The following is a 17,828-nucleotide window of genomic DNA, read 5'->3' as shown; positions in this document are numbered from 1 at the left end:
ATATCAATGTGAAAAAACAACGCTCTCAGTAACACCCGACTCCTAACACCAATTCCAACTACAGTAAAGTAATTCACACTTGTGAAAATGCCTGCAGCCGTGCCTGCCTCCATTACATCGGGCAAATATGATGTAGAATGGGACTTGGATAGGCACCTCTAACTGGCATGGATCGGTTATTGTATGAGGCAATGACATGTGGTTAAGATGGGGGTAAAATCAGTGGGAGTCTCACAAAGAACGTGAACAATTATATATAAAAGAATGATCCACTATCCAATGTGCTAGTCATTAAACTGATATTATAGTGTCGTGACATTTTGGGGTGAAAATAGTTTTACAGAATCACAATAGAAAGGAATGATGCACGTAATTTTTCCAATATAACAAACCACGTGTACGTGTAAAATGTTTTGTTTATTGTGCATGTATAGGTATATATTGATTACATGCGATGTGCATTCCCATAAGTACAAGTCCCTTTTTGGTTCGTTTAGCATTTGGCCGAGCATGAAAAAATACCGGTCATCGTTGTTGAACAGCAATTTTCAAAACCAGGATCAAAGCACCAAAGTATATTATAGTATTAGGCTATTTTCCTAGAACTACAGACAGACCAATGCCACACTCACAGTGCTCTGCAAAAGGGAGACATTTGCAAACAACAAGCAATAAATGCAAAAGATCAACCATATGTAAATGAACTGCGTGTTAGGTTGACGAAATTAATAAATTTCCCTCACACATAAGTCAAGCACTCGCAGTAATACATCAACAACTCGAATAACACTGTCATAAATAAATGTATAGCTTATAACAATGCATTGCATATACTGTATTTGGCATGCATATAAACCTACACAGCAAATCTTTCTCTGGGTATGGCAGGTATAACACAGCATATTTTATGACCAACATGAACATGCAATGAAAGGCTTGTTAATACAATAGTGCAGTAATAATTCACGGCATTGTTTTGGTTGTGTCTTTTGGAACACAAAACAGCACGGCAGCAACAAATGAGCAGAACAAACATATTCTCATTTTAAGGTACGGACCCAACACAAATACTGCTTAATGCATATACTGTCATTATTTCTGGAATTTACTGCCAATATTATGTTAATGAAGGCCTCCCCGTACCGTGGTGGAGGGTCTGTTTGACCATACTTCACCACACTGGTCAGTGGGAGTTAGTGAAGGGGTGAGTCCTAAGACTTGGGTTTAGACACCACACACCACAAAGAACCCGTTTGACCGTCGTGGTGTGGTAAGGCATTCATCCAGCAGTGGATTGTCAGAGGACTGCACATTCTCTTTCGATTAACTTCATAAACCTAGTGTAATTATGTAATTAATTAAATAACGCACTGTACTCGTGTAGCGTAATTCATGAACTTTCATCATTTCTCATGTGACTTCCTTTTCTTTCTCGCACTCAGCACAAATCCCACTTTCCAGCAAACCGTGGCTCTGCACAACAAGGGAGTTTGTCATTGTGATAACCATCAGCGGTAAGGGCATGCGGTTACAAGAGTAAAGGAGCCTTTGTGCAGCTGCTTACCACTCGAATTACAGCACTCGGGACTCGTTATATTCTGATTTAAAAGCGTAAGACTTCCTGTAAGTGAGAGTTCAGTATTAAAACAAACAACATACGACTCAGCATGCAGACTCTAAAAAAACAAAAAACATAGTAACAACATATGGTGCACTACAATGCATATGACGAGAAAATACAAACTTGTTTACACGAGTAAAGACTAAACAAAAAGCAGCCCCAACTATTTCATCTCAGGTTAGCACTTCATTTTTCTCTGAGCCGATTATTATAATCTATGCCCTTTCTAGCGCAGAGCAGCAGCTTCCAAATGATAGCTCTAGTCCATGTATGTGCATAGTCTATGCTTGCAATCATAATCCACTCAAGTTATGAAATTCATTTGTTGAAAATATTTTGTAGAAGGTTACACCGACATTACCCAGACATTCAGCCATTTATCGGATCGGACCAGAAATCGTTCAAACGAGCTGCGGCTTGCAGAAAAAAACAATTCAGCACCTTGGGAATGGATTTTAGCCAAAGGTTAAAACTTCACCGTATATACAAGCAGCTCAATATATAGATTAATGCTTCAAATAAACATTCGCAATTACATTGCATCATGCGCATAAGCAGCAACATTTTAATCCATAATTATTGCAAGACTCGGTATGAGGCACAGGAAGTCATTAAGGTTCTTCAAACGCAAGCTACTCATTTACAGAAATGAGATTGAATGTATAAACACTGCTGAAGGTCAGGAATATTAATCACGATCAATTGCCAATTATTACCTTGATAGTAATGACAGGGTCTTTTTAATCTGGAAAATATAAGGAACCCATATTTTTTTCTTTTTTTTGTGTTACAACTCTGGAATACTGGATACTCAAACGTGGTAAAAACTTAATCATTGCATTAGGGTATTTAATGCCAAAAATTCACAGCAGACATTACAATGTCTATCGGCAGCACTGAACAGAAGCCAGGATGTAAACCACTGTACCCTCACAATCTGGCGCCCTAATGGCAAAGCACTCAAACCACTTCATTAAATCCAAAATAAGAACACAATAAGTGATAACATAATGAGAATGATAGAACTAAGAGAGTTAAAATACACAGGCAACTGGAAGACAAGCCATGTCTCAAACCAGGGGTGCAGCCGCAACTTCAGAAGTTGAGGGATGTCCTACTAGCAAATGGTTCCCGGTGGCTATTCGTTAGAATATGGTGCAATAAATAATTGGAGTCGTGGGCAATAGGGCCACAGATACGTGGAATTCTACCGTACTATATTTATATAAATTTACACAACTACTGGTTATTGACTTGGTTCTAAGCGCACGATGTGCGCTACATTGCATTTATATGTTCCATAATTGGCATAATCAACATTTATGTTGCCTAGTTGAAGGGAAAAATATGCTGATTCAAAAGTACAATGATTTTGGCTATAACTTTTGGTGACTGCACCCCTGCAAAAAAACGCATCCTCAGTTTTCGGAGGTGCCCCCCTTGCTGCGGCGGGGCAGCGGGAAGGCGGGCTTGCTGGGTGGCTGGGTTAGCTTGCTGGCGAGAAAGACAAGTGGCTCCAACAGGGTCCTCCTGTCTGTCACCGACACCTCCCAGAGACGCACCTTCTCCATCCGGGCCCACTGCTGGGCCTGATCCAACCGCACGGCCCGATTGGCGCGGAGGTCACTCTTGTTTCCTAGGACGACAACCGTCACCTGCATTTGGGGGTGGGGGGGGACAAAAGAGGTGAGGCATAGCAGGCTTGTTTCGGATATGGTATCATCTACAGCGTTTTTGCAGTTCTGCTGTATAGCACCCAAATGTTTTTTCGGGTTGCACCTCCTGCTGTTCAGCAAGTCTGACATTTTGCTCCATATAGAGAGCTCCCAGCACCGGAAGAGAATTGTCATACATCAACATTAGGTATGTGCAGTGGCTTAATTTGCATATGACAGGAAAGATTGGTAATCACGAAAAGGCAGACTGACGTTGAGAAACACCCATGCCAAAATTCGCAATTTCTTTTTCATTCTCAGTGAGACTTTACAGTGTTCAGTGGTTTCCCTTGGCCTATCCATATCAGTTAAGCATACCCACGATTTGCCCTACCACAAGCATTTCACCAACATACATACAAACAAGTCCTTTATTTATACAATGTGAGAGCTTGGCTGAGAATACACGTCTACTTTCAAGGAAGGCCTGGATCAGAAAACAGACATTATACATGTATTCATAATAAAGGTTTTTGGGTTAGATCGCGGTATTTATAAATGTGTCGTAACCCTCCACCACCTGACACGGCCAATCAGCAAAGAAGTGTCACGTTGATAAAAGACAATTAGTTCACTACTTTAACCCACCGGTGTGTTGAAGAGTGAATCAAATTATCAAAACATCAAACATTTAGCAAAGGCATATTGCCTTATATAGAATTAAATAACTTTGTGTATGGAGTTAGTTCACAACTTAATAAATTTACATAAAGGCACACGTGGGGTCTATAAGGTTTTTATTTTTTGTATCATTATTTATAAGACAAGAACTCCAGCATAGAAATGTGAAGAATTCTGGTATTAACATCCATGCAATGTGGATGTGGTGGAAGGATTTCGTAACCTGATTTACATGTAATTTGTATTATGTTATGGGAGGCTGGACTTCTTGGTTACAAAAAAATAAGAAAAAGATTATAATTTACAGCCCTTTATTAATCTACTGCTGGATGAAGGCATCCTAAACCAGCACCCTACTGGTCATGAGTCCTTTATTGTAATTCACAACGATGGTGAGTGCATGTTTGTAAAAAGGGGTCCAGGGCCAGTTCAGATGTCACTCGCCACTGACTTTAGCTGTAGGCAGGAATTAAACTTAGATCACCGGCTTCATATTGCAGATGCACTTACTACTGTACTACTGTGCGTCTATTTTTTTATATATACAATTCATCCACATCAATACTTATCCGATTTTAGATGAAAAAGTTACGTGGCATCAAAGCATACCACGTTTTTTGCATCGATTTATCACACTCTTACATATCAAGCAAGTCCTGTCTAACAGGTCCGAGTGTACATTTTTTTGGTTCAAGGCTCCAAGATTTGGCTTATGTTTGATCTTCCCATCCTCGACGGCATAAGCTTCGGCTAATACGTTGTTTTATTGTTACATATCCCGTAATGTTTTATTGCAAAAAAAAAATCGATTTTAAATAAACGTATTACTGTACAGTGGACAAAACCTACACTGTAAATGTTTTTACATATCGCTGGCACACATTTAGAATTCTGACTGTGAGGAATGCAATTGAAAAACAAGAACCACCCAGAATTTGGTCACAACTGGTTTTAATTCTGAAACATACCACACAATTCTGGCAGGATGAAGGTGCCCTTTCCTGGGCTGGCTTACATAATAAAGCAAAACAGATGACTGGTTTGGAAATTAATGCACATGTCATTTCGATTTTGTTTCATTAAATACATTGTTATGCTGCAGCAGATTGCTTTGATTCTTAAAAACTGCTCTGCAGGCACTTTCATCAAAGTGTAATTTAGCAAGATGCCCAAATGTGATATATAACACAATTTAGATTGATATGACGTCTAAATGCAACTCCATCTCAAGACGTCATAAAAACAGTCGGTCATATTTAATTAATGTAGAGAAATAAATTATCAGTCACAGGAAGAGGAAATAAGGAAGATTTTGAGTCCACACTTCTACATGGGCAGGGACAACAGCATGGATGACTAGGGGAAGGGAGTTCCAAACTATGAGCAACCTTCCACAGAGTGAAGATTAACTCAATATGCATGGAAAATAATTATGTTTATCCCACTGCCAATATTTAGGGGGGTAGCAGATGGCTTAGACAGGCTTGGGGTACACTCCAAACCATTCACATATGCTTAGGTTTCCTTAGGGAACTGGCTATATCGAGAAATATGTTATAGGTGTCATTTATTTATCCACAAATTTTTTAAAATCTATATTTGGGTTTGTTATTCTATTTTAAATTAAGACCTGCTGTTCCATCTTTACTATTTGTTTATCCAGGAAAGCCTCAATCTATATTAAGACTTCTATGAATGAGGGAGTTGCTTTCAGATGTTTGGCCATGTGGGAGGAAACCGGAGTACCTCGAGAAAAACCATACGTGTAGCGAAGTAAATGGAGTCGCTATGGCGTTTAGCGCCAGCTGCCGTCACAAGAGTGGAGCTGTGTGTCTTGGGCCTCTCTCTGGCACCAGAGTGGATATGCCATGGAAGCAGGCCCGAGGGGGGCATAGTCCTGGTGATAGTGAGAGAGAGGTCGGGTGAGGACGTGACAGTCTGGGTGATCCCGAGAGGGCACGTGACTGGACCAGGTGGCAAGGGGGGCCCAAAAGGAGGGCACAAAAGGAGGGGAGAGGGACACGTGAGGTAGGGGCCAGAGTCTTCGGGAAGGATCTGGAAGGGGTCGTGACCAGGGGCGGAGCCCAGCCACGCCACGGCCCATAAAGGTCGAGTCCCGAGCCCTGATCGGGGCTGTTCTCTAGAATCAACCCTCGGCGCTTAGTCTCTCCGATCTTTGGTCTCCACTCGGCATCGTGGGTCAGTCAGGATGTTACTGACTGACCCGATTATGTAGTTACCCTGTTGGCGTCTAGTTAGTGTGTGTACGTTTATGTAGTTAGCCCTGTGGGGCTGTGTAATAAATGTGTTGCCTCCAAGTCAAGTGTGTACCTCCGTGAAGAACACTACACATGTAAAACTGGGCCACTTAGCCATATAATTGTTATGCACTTAACTAAGACTCATCAAAATTCCAGCACTCACACTTTCCTACGATATAATTTTTACATATCGACAGACAACATCCATTGTGCATATATATACATACCATAATACAATTTACAATAATTCATTTGCTCGATGAAGGCCTCGCCACACTGTGCAAGTTATCGGAATTATTTCACCATATTTCCTCCCGCAGGACTGTGCAGGTTGCTGAAGGTGGGGCGTTGGACCAGTTCAGATATTATGCACCAATGATGTTAGACTTGGCCATGAACCAAACTAGAGTTGCCGGGTTCATAGCATAGTGCATTAACGATTATGCCAATGCCTCATGACCTATATTCATGATATACAATGATATAAGCCATCCACAGAGGTTGGTGAAGAATTTAGATTTGTTGTACTGTAAATTTGCACTTAATATTCCATTTTTCAAAACAACCCATTACTTACAACCTTTAATTATATTATATGACTAGTATATAAAGACAAGGTTTTATTATAAGCCTAAAATATGATATATCTTTCATGCAGAGCAATAATGTGTATTTGTAGATTTACACAGTTGATTTAAAATAATAATTATAACTGGGTGCATAAAGGGTAGTATGCTAGCCAGTGCACCACTGCTCCACCATATTGTGCATTTACCTTATTTGAATGTTAGTCCAGGGCACGTTTATAAATCGGAGCAAGCTTTGTAGGTACCAGTGTACACGCAATGCATCAAGGCACCTCTTTCTTGTCCCTTGCTCGGTCAATCTCTTTCTTGAGTGCCTCCACCTTGCGAAAGGACTGCACATTGTCCACGCTGTACACGAGCAGGAAGCCGTCGGCCAGTGCCAGGTAGTGGCGGGGCAGCTCGGAGGGCGAGTCGCGCAGCCCCCGCGTGTCGTAGAGACGCACCTGCTCCCGCACGCCACGCTCCGTCTCCACCCACGCCACAAACACGTCCTCCTGTGTCTCGTGCATCTGGGAGCCTGGGGGACAAAGATCCGCCAAGTTGCCTACACATGCGGCCGGGGCTGGGCAGGTGCTGTTAGTGAGCACCTAATAAGGCCTGCAAGGTGTACGAGGGGGCAGTGTAGCCAGCGCCACGTCCATTCGCTGTTGTTGCCACAGTCCTCTTTACACGCTATGCTACTCATTTAAGACCGAGTCACCCGAAGGGAGGCCCAGTACTGGTTAAGATAATGCCCCATGATATTTATCCATTGCTTTGAATCTAACTTAAAATGTCAAGTTCATAGCACAGTGCGTTAACCACTATGCCTGGGATGCACATACACATGCTATCACTCCAGAATCCAAGCTTATGTTTGACTCTTGTTGGGGCAGTTTTTATAATTCGAATGACTAGCCAAGTTAACGGGATCTGGGTGGGCCAAGGGGCTCATTATGGCCGTGTCGGAACGTGACTCGGCACAGTTAATATTACTCTTTGTTTTTTTCGGTAAAGTCATGTATTTTTACGTGACTTTACCGAAAAAACCAAAGAGTAATTCCTGCAGTCACGAAAGCACCGAATCACAGTTAATATATTCCCAAGTTCGAATCTGGGTTTCAGCTGCCTGCGAAAAAACTGTAATGAATGTATTGTCTCAGTCTGGGAGACCTGGTCATAAAAAAAAAACTGCACGAAGACTTTATTACGTAAAATTTTTGTTTCCACTGAATTAGGACTATTCCAGCTATGATAATTGTTTTTGTTTCATTGCCATTCAACAAATGCTTACTCCAGGCCATATAATCTGTGTTGCCCTCATGTGGATAAAGAGGCTGACTGAAGAGGCTTCAAAATAAGTTCTATGACATTATCTTCTGAGGTTGTACTCTAACGCAGGTTGATGCACTGCAGTGACAGTTCATCACGAATAATTAAAAGAACGCGTGGCATAGCCGGTAATAAAATGTATCTATAATTGAGGTGTTCCTAAAAAATTACAACCACATTGCAATTAGGCAAAAAAGTAGGCTTTTGTTGAGTAGGCAGATGAATTGAATCAGAAGTTATTAAGGTCATTGATGCAGTTATCTGTAGATAAATTATATTATATAAACTATTAAGTGGCTTCTAAAACTTTTAAATTAATTCAGAACGGGTTGGAACCCCTCAAATGGGAAAAAAGGGCAGAATGGTAATAATTGGCCAAACTGATTCCTAACCCCTAACCCTGGCAATAACCCAACTCAGTGCTATAGATGATGTCTCCTAGTTCATTTTAGTGTAATATAAGATGCCAAATTCTTGCCTTGTTCATTCTCAACTGTTCAAACCATCACAACTTAATGGATCCAGCAGCAGTCACTTACAAGAAGCACTTTGTGCATGCACCGGTCACATTTCGACATGTGTACAAGAGCTCTTTGTGCACTGCCAAATGAATGGACAAAATTCACCATTTGGAATTTAGCTTTTACAAATGTAGCATTTGTCCAACTGCGTACAGAAATGAGATTCAGTTTACAAGGCATCCGAGCTAAATTATGGTCTTAAAAAAATGTTGTATGTTTTTTTTAATATATGCAACTTAAAATGGAATGAGACAGCTGGAAAATAAAGACACGTGTCTGTCAAAGGTAGATGATAAATGATGACGAGCTATTAGTCATTGGCACAGAAATACTGTCCATGTATGGCCATAGATTATTGATGAACATAGTTTCGATTTTTGCAAAGTTCAAATATATGATTACGGGGGATGCTATGGTGTAATGGTTAGTGCACTGGAGTTGGAAACCAGCATGGGTGTAGTTGAAACAAACACCAAATATCTTAAATCCCACCTGCCTCTGTCCATCCAGCAGCATAAATCGGTACACCACAGTTCGTCGATAGGCAGGCTTTGTGTGGTGGGATAAAGTGTAATTCCACTTCTTCCAAGATATCTGGCCCGTGTTGAAGAATAGGCCAAATACCCTGCAGAGGGGCTCTCTAGAGCTCGTGGAGGCCCCTTTTGCCAGCAGTGGCGTGAGCAAGATTTCAGGTGTTTGGTCCCTGTCTGAAACGTGCAGAGCAACTTTTACGATCTTTTCTCGCCTCCGGTTGGTGTTTCCCACGACAAAGGCATCTTGCAGTGCAATTCAAATTGTTTTCTCCACTGCGTCTTAAAGTGTTTTCTCAATGACATATATATCAAGGCACGAGTGTAACTATAGATATGGGCGTCTTGAAATTCTACTTTGGTCAATGCTTGAGTATTTTGGTATACATGTTGGGGGGGAAACAAGAGCGTCCACATAAAACCAAGGGTATGAGAGGATAACACTGGGCACAGTGAATGAGTGACTTCACCCCCGTGCCCTGCCACGGCTGTGTGTGACCATACCGACCACGTGGCTGCCGTAGAGCACCTGCTCCAGGATGGCTGTCTTGCCCACAGACGCCTGTCCGCAAACCACCACCCTGCAGCCTTTGCCCATGGCTGCGCTCTGTGGAACAGAGGGTCAGGTCAATGCGGAGCAAGTATCCCCCATTCCTCGCTTAAGTAGACCTATTTTACACGCTTTTATTTAACTCACTCTGTCTTGTGTATCCCTCAACTCTGTCTGGTGTCGTATCCTCAAATCTTGTAACTCAATTTTAACCCACTTCCCAATGTGGTATCGACTGCAAACTTGGTATACGTATGTCATACTGATGACAATACTATATTCTATCATAAAAAAAAATATTAAACCATCTTTTTTAGAGGTTATGTTTCGGCTTGGGTCTAATTGTCCACGCTCAACTGACGTTGGCTGTAATCGAACACGGCCCCTTAAATTGTGGCAAGCTTCGGGGCCACCTCCTGGAGTCGTGGAGTTCTGCCATTACTCGCACGGTACATTTCATTAAAGCGTGTTTAAAAAAAAAGTATTTTTAAATATTACTTATTTATACAACACACCATATCATTAGTTGGGGTGGAGCCGTGGTGATTTGTGTTTGTTCCTTGCAAGTCCAAGATGCCTTTATCAAAAATATTTAAAAATAATAATTGCTATGCTATGTAAATAAAAAACAATTGGCTAAACCTTGGCCAAAATATCTGGACTTGTCTTCATATAACAATGCATAGATTTATGTTGATGTGATTGTGGTTATGGTTGTACTTTATGAATCCCTAATCTCTGCCATTACATACAATGAAACAAGAAAAGGTAAAAAAGAGCAATATAATACAATACACTATTGGACATTATTGTAATACATAAATAAAAAGCCCATCCCATTTGTTAGTGAATTTTTAAATATTTTAGGCAGGAAATTAGTTTTCAAATTTAGATTTTTTTTCTGGGGGGGGGGACCCCAGGAAGATTTGGTCCCCCCCCCAATGTTGGCTACGGCCTTGGTTACTTGATTTAATGTGTCTATATGGCTTTAGTATTAAAAGCCATATCTCAAACCGCTGCGGGATGAGCGCCTGACCCCGCCGCACGGGTGGCGAGTTTTATTTGACCATACTTCACCACGCTGGTTACGCTGGGTTGGTGATGGTGGGGAGGCATAGACGTGGAGGCATAGCAGTAGAGTACAACAAAGTGTTTTTTTTTGCACGCATAGATTTTAAAAAAACTGACATATACGAGTATTGGGATTGAATGAAATTGTTACGACGTAAGATAACAAATAGGCTGATACAGTGTATACACGTAATTACCCTAAAGAATCCGGTTGGATATAAAAACACAATGTACCGGATTTCTTTTCTGGGTACAAATCGCCCGCACATTCCTGTAACTTGAAATACTTTTGGAGGTATTCTTTTTGTGAAAGTGATTTCCTTTGGCTCCAGCTCGTAAACAAACCGGCGTCTACGTGTGTGTTGTTCGCCTGTGTTGTGTAGTGTATGTGTTGGGTTGTTTGGGGTGTGTGGATGTGTTGTGTGTGTCTATGTGCTGTGTATGTGTTGTGTGTCTATGTGCTGTGTATGTGGTGTGTGTCTATGTGCCGTGTCCCTGGTGTGTGTGTCTATGTGCTGTGTATGTGGTGTGTGTCTATGTGCCGTGTATGTGGTGTGTGTCTATGTGCCGTGTATGTGGTGTGTGTCTATGTGCCGTGTATGTGGTGTGTGTCTATGTGCCGTGTATGTGGTGTGTGTCTATGTGCCGTGTATGTGGTGTGTGTCTATGTGCCGTGTATGTGGTGTGTGTCTATGTGCCGTGTATGTAGTGTGTGTCTATGTGCCGTGTATGTGGTGTGTGTCTATGTGCCGTGTATGTGGTGTGTGTCTATGTGCTGTGTATGTGGTGTGTCTATGTGCTGTATATGTGGTGTGTGTCTATGTGTCGTGTATGTGGGGTGTGTGTCTATGTGCTGTGTATGTGGTGTGTGTCTATGTGCCGTGTATGTGGTGTGTGTCTATGTGCCGTGTATGTGGTGTGTGTCTATGTGCCGTGTATGTGGTGTGTGTCTATGTGGTGTGTGTCTATGTGTTGTGTATGTGGTGTGTGTCTATGTGCCGTGTATGTGGTGTGTGTCTATGTGCCGTGTATGTGGTGTGTGTCTATGTGCGTCTATGTGCCGTGTATGTGGTGTGTGTCTATGTGCCGTGTATGTGGTGTGTGTCTATGTGCCGTGTATGTGGTGTGTGTCTATGTGCCGTGTATGTGGTGTGTCTATGTGCCGTGTATGTGGTGTGTGTCTATGTGCCGTGTATGTGGTGTGTGTCTATGTGCCGTGTATGTGGGGTGTGTCTATGTGCCGTGTATGTGGTGTGTGTCTATGTGCCGTGTATGTGGTGTGTGTCTATGTGCCGTGTATGTGGTGTGTGTCTATGTGCCGTGTATGTGGTGTGTGTCTATGTGCCGTGTATGTGGTGTGTGTCTATGTGCCGTGTATGTGGTGTGTGTCTATGTGCCGTGTATGTGGTGTGTGTCTATGTGCCGTGTATGTGGTGTGTGTCTATGTGCGTCTATGTGCCGTGTATGTGGTGTGTGTCTATGTGGTGTGTGTCTATGTGTTGTGTATGTGGTGTGTGTCTATGTGCCGTGTATGTGGTGTGTGTCTATGTGCCGTGTATGTGGTGTGTGTCTATGTGCGTCTATGTGCCGTGTATGTGGTGTGTGTCTATGTGCCGTGTATGTGGTGTGTGTCTATGTGCCGTGTATGTGGTGTGTGTCTATGTGCCGTGTATGTGGTGTGTCTATGTGCCGTGTATGTGGTGTGTGTCTATGTGCCGTGTATGTGGTGTGTGTCTATGTGCCGTGTAAGTGGTGTGTGTCTATGTGCCGTGTATGTGGTGTGTGTCTATGTTCCGTGTATGTGGTGTGTGTCTATGTGCCGTGTATGTGGTGTGTGTCTATGTGCCGTGTATGTGGTGTGTGTCTATGTGCCGTGTATGTGGTGTGTGTCTATGTGCCGTGTATGTGGTGTGTGTCTATGTGCGTCTATGTGCCGTGTATGTGGTGTGTGTCTATGTGCTGTGCGTGGTGTGTATGCGTTGTGTCTGTGGTGTGTTTCTGTGTTGTGTGGTGTACGTACATGTGTGTTGTGTGATGTACGTACATGTGTGTTGTGTGATGTACATACATGTGTATTGTGCGGTGTACATACATGTGCGTCGCATGTGCAGAGTACAGTACGCGTGCGTGGTGTGTCTATGCGCCCAGCACGGCTTAATAATAATAACAACCACAACCACAAGTACTCGATGGACATCGTAACACCGCACTACAGAGGACGTCAACCACGATGCGCGTCTCACTCTGTAAACAACACAAGCAGCGGCAATGGGCAACGCACACCACCACCAGCAGGATCAACATCCACACACCAAGTGTGTGTGTGTAAACTATATACAGTAGAGTGTACACACGCACAACACGTCGACATGATGAGACTTACCCGCTCCGAGAGAGGACTGCTGGGGAAATGGAAAGGCATGGGCACTTCTCACAACATGCCCCGGCGCTCGAGAGGAGCGAACTGAGCACAGCAGCGGCAGCGGCGTCAGCGGCGTCGTCAGCTTCGCCCTTGCCGCAGAATTCTGCTGCTGTCGTCACTTTGCCGAGTTTATATACGTGCCTGTGTGTGTCAGTGTGTGTGTGTCTGTGTGTCAGTGTGTCTGTGTGTGTCAGTGTGTGTCTGTGTGTGTCAGTGTGTGTCTGTGTGTGTCAGTGTGTGTCTGTGTGTGTCAGTGTGTGTCTGTGTGTGTGTGTCTGTGTGTGTCTGTGTCTGTCTGTGTCAGTGTGTGTCTGTGTGTGTCAGAGTGTGTGTGTCAGTGTCTGTGTGTGTGTCAGTGTGTGTCAGAGTGTGTGTGTGTCTGTGTGTGTGTGTCTGTGTGTGTCTGAGTGTATGTGTCAGAGTGTGTGTGTGTCTGTGTGTGTGTCAGTGTGTGTCAGAGTGTGTGTGTGTCAGTGTGTGTCTGTGTGTGTCTGAGTGTGTGTGTCTGAGTGTGTGTGTCTGTGTGTGTCTGTGTGTGTGTGTCTGTGTGTGTCTGAGTGTGTGTGTCAGAGTGTGTGTGTGTGTCTGTGTGTGTGTTAGTGTGTGTCAGAGTGTGTGTGTGTCAGTGTGTGTCTGTGTGTGTGTGTCTGTGTGTGTCTGTGTGTCTGAGTGTGTGTGTCTGTGTGTGTCTGTGTGTGTCTGTGTGTGTGTGTGTCTGAGTGTGTGTGTCAGAGTGTGTGTGTGTGTGTCTGTGTGTGTCTGAGTGTGTGTGTCTGTGTGTGTCTGTGTGTGTCAGTGTGTGTCTGTGTCTGTCTGTGTGTGTCTGTGTGTGTGTCTGTGTGTGTCAGTGTGTGTGTCCGGCAAAACAACCCCCTACCTCCTCGCGGTGCCGGACGGGCAACTCTGTCGTGGACAGCGCTGTGGGGGGAGATCCAATTTTGATTGGCTCCTCCCCTCATGGCATATGTGTCCACCACAGGGGCTAAACGGGGGCTCTGGACGGGTGCGAGGGGCTGGTAACCCCTCCACCTTCAATTAATTACCACGAAACCACGAATTAAACTGAAATATGTAACAACTAAGCTTGTGCCGGAGGCCCCGGGGGGCCAGGCGTCTATGACGTCTCCTGGCCAAACCCCAATTGGCGGAGCCAGGAGATTGAATACCTACCCTCGGGGCTACTCCAGAAACAACGAAAAGCCACTACGGGTGGCCACGTGGAATGTTCGAACGCTCACTGCAGAGGAGAGGCTGCCACTCCTCTGTCGGGAGCTGGACCGGTACCGCCTGGATCTCTGCGGCATTCAGGAGGTCCGGTGGACCGGTTCTGGCTCCTGCCACCATGAGGGGTGGACAGTCCTCTACTCGGGGCAGCAGACTGCCAAACAACAGGGTGTGGGTCTTCTTTTGAACAAAAGAATGAAGGGGGCGTGGGAGCGTGGCGGTGAGGTGTGGGAAGCTGTAAGTTCCAGGCTACTCTGGGCTCGCCTTCCCATCAACCGGAGGCGAGGAATGGTGGTCGTGGTTACTTATGCCCCCACCGAAGATGAACATCCGTGGAGGGATGCAGGCAAAGCCGATGAGTCAGATGCCTTCTATGACCTCCTGTCACAGGTGCTGGCTAAAGTGGCCCCTCGGGATAGAGTCATCATGTTGGGTGACTTCAATGCCCGAGTTGGTCATGATACTGGCACCTGGTCTGGAGTGATTGGAGGGCATGGGCCAGATCAGCTCAATAACAACGGTAGGAGGCTGCTAGATTTTTGTGCAGCCCATGGGCTTGTAATTACCAACACGCTGTTCCGGCATCGGCGCATCCACACAACATCATGGATGCATGCCGGGTCCAAGCAAGAACATCTGCTGGACTACATAGTGACGGACCAGCGAATGCGAGCCCATGTCCTTGACACCAGGACCTACCGTGGAGCTGATCTGCCCTCTGACCATCGACTAGTCATCTGTAAGATGCGCCTGCCATTCTTCCACTCCGGTGGTGGGTGTACACCCAGGACCCCATTCCAACCTAAAGTGGCCTGGTCTCAGTTATCTGATGAAAGTTGCAAGCGAGAATTTCATCATCGCTTGCGGCTGGGATTGGCATCGTCCCCGACTCCTCCTGATGTCGAGGGTAAATGGGCGAGGTTTAGGACTGTGACTCATGCAGCTGCAATGGCTGCTTTGGGTACGCGGTCCAGACCTCCCCAGACACCCTGGATGACAGAGGAGTTGTTCAGGATGGTTGAGAAAAAGCGACAGGCCCACTGTCATCGGCTACAGAATCCCACGTCAGAGAATGAGGAGGCTTACCGCAGCCTTCGCTCGGAGGTTCGGAGAGCCGTGAGGCGCTGCAAGGATGGGTGGTGGTCGCGGGTTGCTGAGGAGATGGAGTCTGCCTCAGTGGCCCGTGATCACAAATCTCTATTTAACTCCATCAAAAAAGTAACCTGCAGCGCCACACCTATTACCATCATTAGGGGAAAAAACGGTGATCCAATTTCCGACCCCCAGGAACAGGTTCGCAGATTTGCTGAGCATTTCTGTGAGGTCCTGGGGGAGGGAAAATCCCTCAGCCAGGAAAACATCGTGGCACAAAGTGAGGATGACCCTGCTGAGGCTGCGGTGCCTCAAATATTGGATGAAGTCACCCCCTGTGAGTGGCTGGCTGAGGTGCCATCTGCTGAGGAAGTATTGAAGGCGATCCGGAGTCTGAGACCAGGAAAGGCAGCGGGCAGAGATGATCTCCCAAGCGAAATGCTGAGGGAGGGTGGCGTTTGTGCACAGACTGCCCTATATGACATCATAACAACAGTCTGGACCACTGGACGGGTTCCACAGGATTGGAAGGATGCCCTGGTGGTCCCCCTTTTTAAGAAGGGGGACCGCACAGACTGTAACAACTACAGGGGCATCTCACTCCTCAGTGTGCCGGGAAAGGTCCTGGCAAGGATTATTCAGCATCGCCTTGCCAGGCACGCTGAGGAGAGGCTTGCGGAGCCCCAATGCGGTTTCAGGAAAGGGCGGTCCTGCACAGATGCCATATTTTCTGTCCGTCTGCTACAGCAGAGGTGTAGGGAATTCCAACAAGACCTACATCTCTGCTTTATTGACCTGGTCAAGGCCTATGATACCATCAGTAGGCCTGGGCTCTGGGTCGTTCTTCGTGCTTTTGGAGTACCTGACCCTCTGCTCACGATCATTAAGGACCTTCATGATGGTGAGCAGGCCCGGGTAAAACTACGTGGCCGGGAGTCAGAGCCATTCCCTGTACACCTTAGGGTGCGACAGGGATGTCCTCTGGCTCCCACATTATTTAACATCTATTTTGACCACGTAGTTCGTGAAGCCTTCAATAGCTGTACCGGGGGAATCTCCATATGGTACAGATATAATGGGAGGCTAATCGATGCCCGGGTGCGGTCAAGGGATGGCTCCCTATTGCTCAACCACGTTATGTATGCTGATGATTTGGTAATAGCTGCTCAGTCAGAGGAGGAGTTGGAGACGCTGCTGCTGAGACTGGAGCGTGCCACTAAGAGGTGGGGCCTTACCATCAGCCCCACCAAAACTAAGCACCTGCCTGGGTATTTTGTACCATCGGACACTCCACCCCCACAACTCCCAATCGGTGATGGGGCAGTTGTGGAGAGAGTGGAGAGTTTCCCATACCTGGGCAGTGTGCTTATGACTGGCTCCAGTTTAACAGCAGAGGTCTCACTCCGAATCAGTCGAGCGGCAATATCTTTTCATCGGTTGCGTAACGCTGTGTGGAAGCTACCTGGTCTGTCGCTCCGCACTAAGCTTCAGGTCTTCTTGGCCACGGTCATTCCCTCCCTTCTCTACGCTTGCGAAACGTGGACCCCCCTAATGGAACATCTTCGCCGGTTAGAAACATTTAGGCTGGCCCGCCTACGATCCATCCTGGGTTTAACCAGACTGGATTGTGTGAGGAGCTCACAAATCCTTGAAAGATCTGGGCAGGGTCCCATCGGTGAGCTCCTCCGGCAGGCAAGGCTGCGATGGCTGGGTCATGTAGCCCGCATGCCCAGCCACCGCATGCCGAAACAGCTTTTGTTTGGCCGGATTGAGGGGGCTAAGCGGGCGCGGCACGGGCTAGAGAAGAGATGGAGTGATGTGGTACAGGAGGACGTGGAGCTGAGTGGACTTGCCGATGACTGGTACCAGCGGTGTCAAGATCGGCCTCTGTGGAGGAGGCTCGTGAAGGATGCTACTGGGCAGTTGGAGGCAGTCGCCCTCCAACAACAACGGAGGGCGGAGGAGCGACGCTCACAACAGCGAGCGGAGCGCCGGGTGGCTAAAGCACAGCAGGTTGGCACAGTAGGGGGCACAGGTGGTGCATCAGCCAGTCATCTCAGTCAGTCGACCCGTGGCACCTGGGTCTGCCCCGTGACCTCCTGCCAGCGGGCGTTCGACACTTCACGTGGCCTCAGGGTGCACATAGCCTGGCACAAGCGTCGTGGTGACGTCACCGCCACTTAGTGGCGAATGGCGGTTGTTGTTGTTGTTGTCAGTGTGTGTCTGTGTGTGTCTGTGTGTGTCTGAGTGTGTGTGTCTGAGTGTGTGTGTCAGAGTGTGTGTGTGTGTGTCTGTGTGTGTG

The 17,828-nt window shown here is 45.8% G+C and overlaps 1 protein-coding gene across 2 annotated transcripts; it reads right to left on the bottom strand.

Annotated features, from left to right (window-relative positions):
- Positions 1 to 398: 398 nt before the first annotated feature.
- LOC116940959 (NF-kappa-B inhibitor-interacting Ras-like protein 1) lies at positions 399 to 13,469 on the bottom strand. 2 transcript variants are annotated; one of them, XM_032951411.2, is made up of 4 exons: positions 13,172 to 13,469; positions 9,672 to 9,774; positions 7,078 to 7,322; positions 399 to 3,276 (listed from the first exon to the last, which is right to left on the bottom strand). In XM_032951411.2, exons 1-4 carry the CDS (start codon positions 13,208 to 13,210, stop codon positions 3,040 to 3,042), a joined length of 624 nt encoding a protein of 207 aa, XP_032807302.1. In that variant the 5' UTR covers positions 13,211 to 13,469; the 3' UTR covers positions 399 to 3,039. The 2 variants fall into 2 exon arrangements, with proteins under 2 accessions (XP_032807302.1, XP_032807303.1); XM_032951412.2 differs by having other exon boundaries at positions 9,676 to 9,774; positions 13,172 to 13,202.
- Between the last annotated feature and the right edge of the window lie 4,359 nt (positions 13,470 to 17,828).

Source organism: Petromyzon marinus, chromosome 10, assembly GCF_048934315.1.
Source record: "Petromyzon marinus isolate PM22_M1 ecotype Great Lakes invasive population chromosome 10, UKy_Petmar_22M1.pri1.0, whole genome shotgun sequence".
NCBI lineage: Eukaryota > Metazoa > Chordata > Hyperoartia > Petromyzontiformes > Petromyzontidae > Petromyzon > Petromyzon marinus.
The sequence above is the reverse complement of the archived record's forward strand: the minus strand, read 5'-3'. Positions and strand labels throughout refer to the sequence as shown.